This window comes from Populus euphratica, unplaced genomic scaffold (genome assembly GCF_000495115.2).
Source record: "Populus euphratica unplaced genomic scaffold, PopEup_1.0 scaffold382.1, whole genome shotgun sequence".
Lineage (NCBI taxonomy): Eukaryota > Viridiplantae > Streptophyta > Magnoliopsida > Malpighiales > Salicaceae > Populus > Populus euphratica.
The window spans coordinates 64384-67842 of record NW_011500274.1 but is presented as its reverse complement, the minus strand read 5'-3'; the positions used below and the strand labels follow the sequence as shown (position 1 = coordinate 67842).

The 3459-nt window shown below is 39.1% G+C and overlaps 1 protein-coding gene across 2 annotated transcripts; it reads left to right on the top strand.

The window, feature by feature from the left end:
- The first annotated feature begins 104 nt into the window (after positions 1 to 104).
- Positions 105 to 2534, top strand: LPA66 (Pentatricopeptide repeat (PPR) superfamily protein). Of its 2 annotated transcripts, XM_011008990.1 has the most exons (2): positions 105 to 2074; positions 2171 to 2534. In XM_011008990.1, exons 1-2 carry the CDS (start codon positions 214 to 216, stop codon positions 2236 to 2238), a joined length of 1929 nt encoding a protein of 642 aa, XP_011007292.1. In that variant the 5' UTR covers positions 105 to 213; the 3' UTR covers positions 2239 to 2534. The 2 variants fall into 2 exon arrangements, with proteins under 2 accessions (XP_011007292.1, XP_011007293.1); XM_011008991.1 differs by lacking the exon at positions 2171 to 2534 and having other exon boundaries at positions 106 to 2120.
- Positions 2535 to 3459: the final 925 nt, after the last annotated feature.

The following is a 3459-nucleotide window of genomic DNA, read 5'->3' as shown; positions in this document are numbered from 1 at the left end:
ATAAATTAAAATAATCTAAAAATAGATATGTATATATATATTTTTTAAAATCAAGATTGTACCGAAAAGACACCCAAACGAATTACTTAATGTTTGACGTAATTTTACGGGACACCCAAACGAATTTCATAACTGAATATGAGGTCAAGAAATCCAATCTAATAATCCAATTCTAAGCTGCGGTGTCCATGAAAATCCGAACCCCAACTGAAAATGAACACTATCATCCACAAACCAAGCACATCTCCAAATCACCCATCTTCACTCTTCCCTCAAATCAGCAGATGCAAGACGACAAGACACCTCAAGCAAATCCATGCCCACTTCATCAAAACAGGCCAAATACACCACCCTCTTGCTGCTGCTGAACTCCTCAAATTTCTCACCCTCTCTACTCAACGTGAAATCAAATACGCACGTAAGTTTTTTAGCCAAATCCATCATCCCAATTGCTTCTCTTGGAATACTATCATTAGAGCTTTAGCTGATTCTGATGACGATGATCTTTTTCATGTTAACTCATTAGAGGCATTACTGTATTTTTCCCACATGCTTACTGATGGTCTCGTGGAACCTAATAAATTCACTTTCCCTTGCGTGCTAAAAGCCTGTGCAAAATTGGCTAGGATTGAAGAGGGGAAACAGCTTCATGGGTTTGTTGTGAAATTAGGATTGGTTAGCGATGAGTTTGTTGGCAGTAATCTTGTTAGAGTGTATGTTATGTGTGGGGCCATGAAAGATGCTCATGTTTTGTTTTATCAGACGAGGCTAGAGGGTAACGTTGTTTCATGGAATGTTATGATAGATGGGTATGTGAGGATGGGGGATCTTAGAGCTTCTAGGGAGTTGTTTGATAGTATGCCTAATAAAAATGTGGTTTCGTGGAATGTGATGATATCTGGATGTGCACAAAATGGACACTTTAGGGAGGCAATTGAGATGTTTCATGATATGCAATGGGGAGATGTGTCTCCAAATTACGTGACTTTGGTTAGTGTTCTTCCTGCTATTTCGCGACTCGGTGCTACTGAATTAGGAAAATGGGTGCATCTGTTTGCAGAGAAGAATGGGATTGAAATCGATGATGTGCTTGGTTCTGCTTTGATCGATATGTATTCGAAGTGTGGTAGCATTGACAAAGCAGTTCAGGTATTTGAGGGGATAAGAAATAAAAAGAATCCCATTACTTGGAGTGCTATCATTGGCGGGCTTGCTATGCATGGTCGAGCAAGGGACGCTCTTGATCACTTTTGGAGAATGCAACAAGCTGGAGTGACTCCCAGTGATGTTGTGTATATTGGTGTATTGAGTGCTTGTAGCCATGCTGGTTTAGTTCAAGAGGGTCGATCTGTTTATTACCATATGGTTGACATTGTTGGTCTCTTGCCTAGGATTGAACATTATGGGTGCATGGTTGATCTATTAGGCCGTGCTGGGTGTTTAGAAGAGGCTGAACAGCTTATACTTAACATGCCTATTAAACCAGATGACGTGATATTGAAGGCCTTGCTTGGTGCTTGTAAAATGCATGGAAACATTGAGATGGGAGAACGTATTGCAAAAATTTTGATGGGTTGGTATCCACATGATAGTGGATCTTATGTTGCTCTCTCCAATATGTTTGCCTCAGAAGGAAACTGGGAGGGGGTTGTCAAGGTGAGGCTTAAAATGAAGGAATTGGATATAAGGAAAGACCCTGGATGTAGTTGGATTGAGCTTGATGGAGTGATACATGAATTCCTTGTGGAAGATGATACCCATCCTAGAGCTGAAGGAATCCATTCGATGTTGGAGGAAATGTCAGATCGACTAAGGTCAGTGGGATACAGGCCAAACACTACCCAAGTCTTGCTCAACATGGACGAAAAAGGAAAACAAAGTGCATTGCACTATCATAGTGAAAAGATTGCAATTGCCTTTGGCTTAATCAGTACAAGGCCCCAGACACCACTCCAAATTGTTAAGAACCTGCGTGTCTGTGAAGATTGTCACTCTTCAATAAAACTTGTCTCAAAGATTTATAATCGTAAGATAATTGTAAGAGACCGGAAGCGCTTCCATCATTTCGAGAACGGTTCGTGTTCCTGCATGGACTATTGGTGATTTCTTGCCATTTTATATCCACAGTTTTCCAGCATTTTACAAATACTAATTATAAATAGCTTAATAGGATTTTTCTGCGATCTATTTAGCATAAATTGGATGAGAAGAAGAGCATGGACAGAGCACAGCTTATGATGAGAAATGATCTTAGGTGAGACATGATTGAAAGCTGCAATATACCAGGGTCTCATGTACTGGTGTGTTTCAAAATCCTTTGAAAAAGAATAGTCTCAGACACATTGAGCTAGCTCACTTGTTTGATGTTTCCATTCTGTAAAGAAGGAAGTTACAAGCCATTAGAATTATTTTGTGCAGAGGAAATTTTGGCCTAAATGTCAAATTAAACACACGGAGTGTGATGTAACTTCATTGTGGTCCTGTAATTTTCACAAGTTCCTAATGCCATCCTTATATTCCATTTCTGACAATCATTTGAATCTCTGCTTCCAAACTTGTGAGTCAAGAATCCCAGAACCCTCAGCTCCCCGAAGTCTTCGCTGCACAATCTAATTTTTCAAAGGTCAGCATTCACTTTCTTTTCTTCTTGGATATATTATACAGCATACTAAAAGATATCAGTATCCTTGTTATTGTTTACCTAGATAATCACTCTAGATTGAAATAATATAATGATGGAACTATCCCTACCACAAAAGTCACAAAAGTTACAAAGACTTAAGGGAAAGTGTAGATTGAAATAATATAATGATGGAGCTATCCCTACCACAAAAGTTACAAAGACTTAAGGGAAAGGACATGATTGTCTTTTTATTAGGATTTATTTGATATTGAGGAGATGGTTTAAGAGAAAATGGTCAGTATAAATTTTGGTGGGGCATGGTAAGGTGCTTTTATAACTATTTATCTACATACAAAATACTGTGAATTGAAACAGTGTAATGACAAAACTATCCTTACCACAAAAGAGTTGCAAAGACTGTAAGGGGAGGGTGAGGTTGTCTTTTCATAAGGATATATTTGACATTGAAGTGATGATTTGAAAGAAAACGGTTAGTGTCAATTTTGGTGGGCATGGTGGGATGCCCCTAGTACTTTTTACTTAGACACAAAACACTATGAATTGAAGTAATATAATGAAAGAGTTGTCCTTACCTCAAAGAGTTGCAAAGACTGTAAAGAAAAGGTGTAGTTGTCTTTTCATTGGGATGTATTTGGCATTTAAAGGATGTTTTGAGAGAGAACAATTTGTGCAAATTTTGGTGGAGCTGCAAACTTTAGGTTGCAAACACTTGGTAGTAGAGCTGCCATGCCCTGGGCGTTAGGGCCAGACCTGCATGTCTGGCTGCAGACCTAGGCGAGCAGGTCTGCAAGTCCGTGTGCCTAAGTCTGTAGACT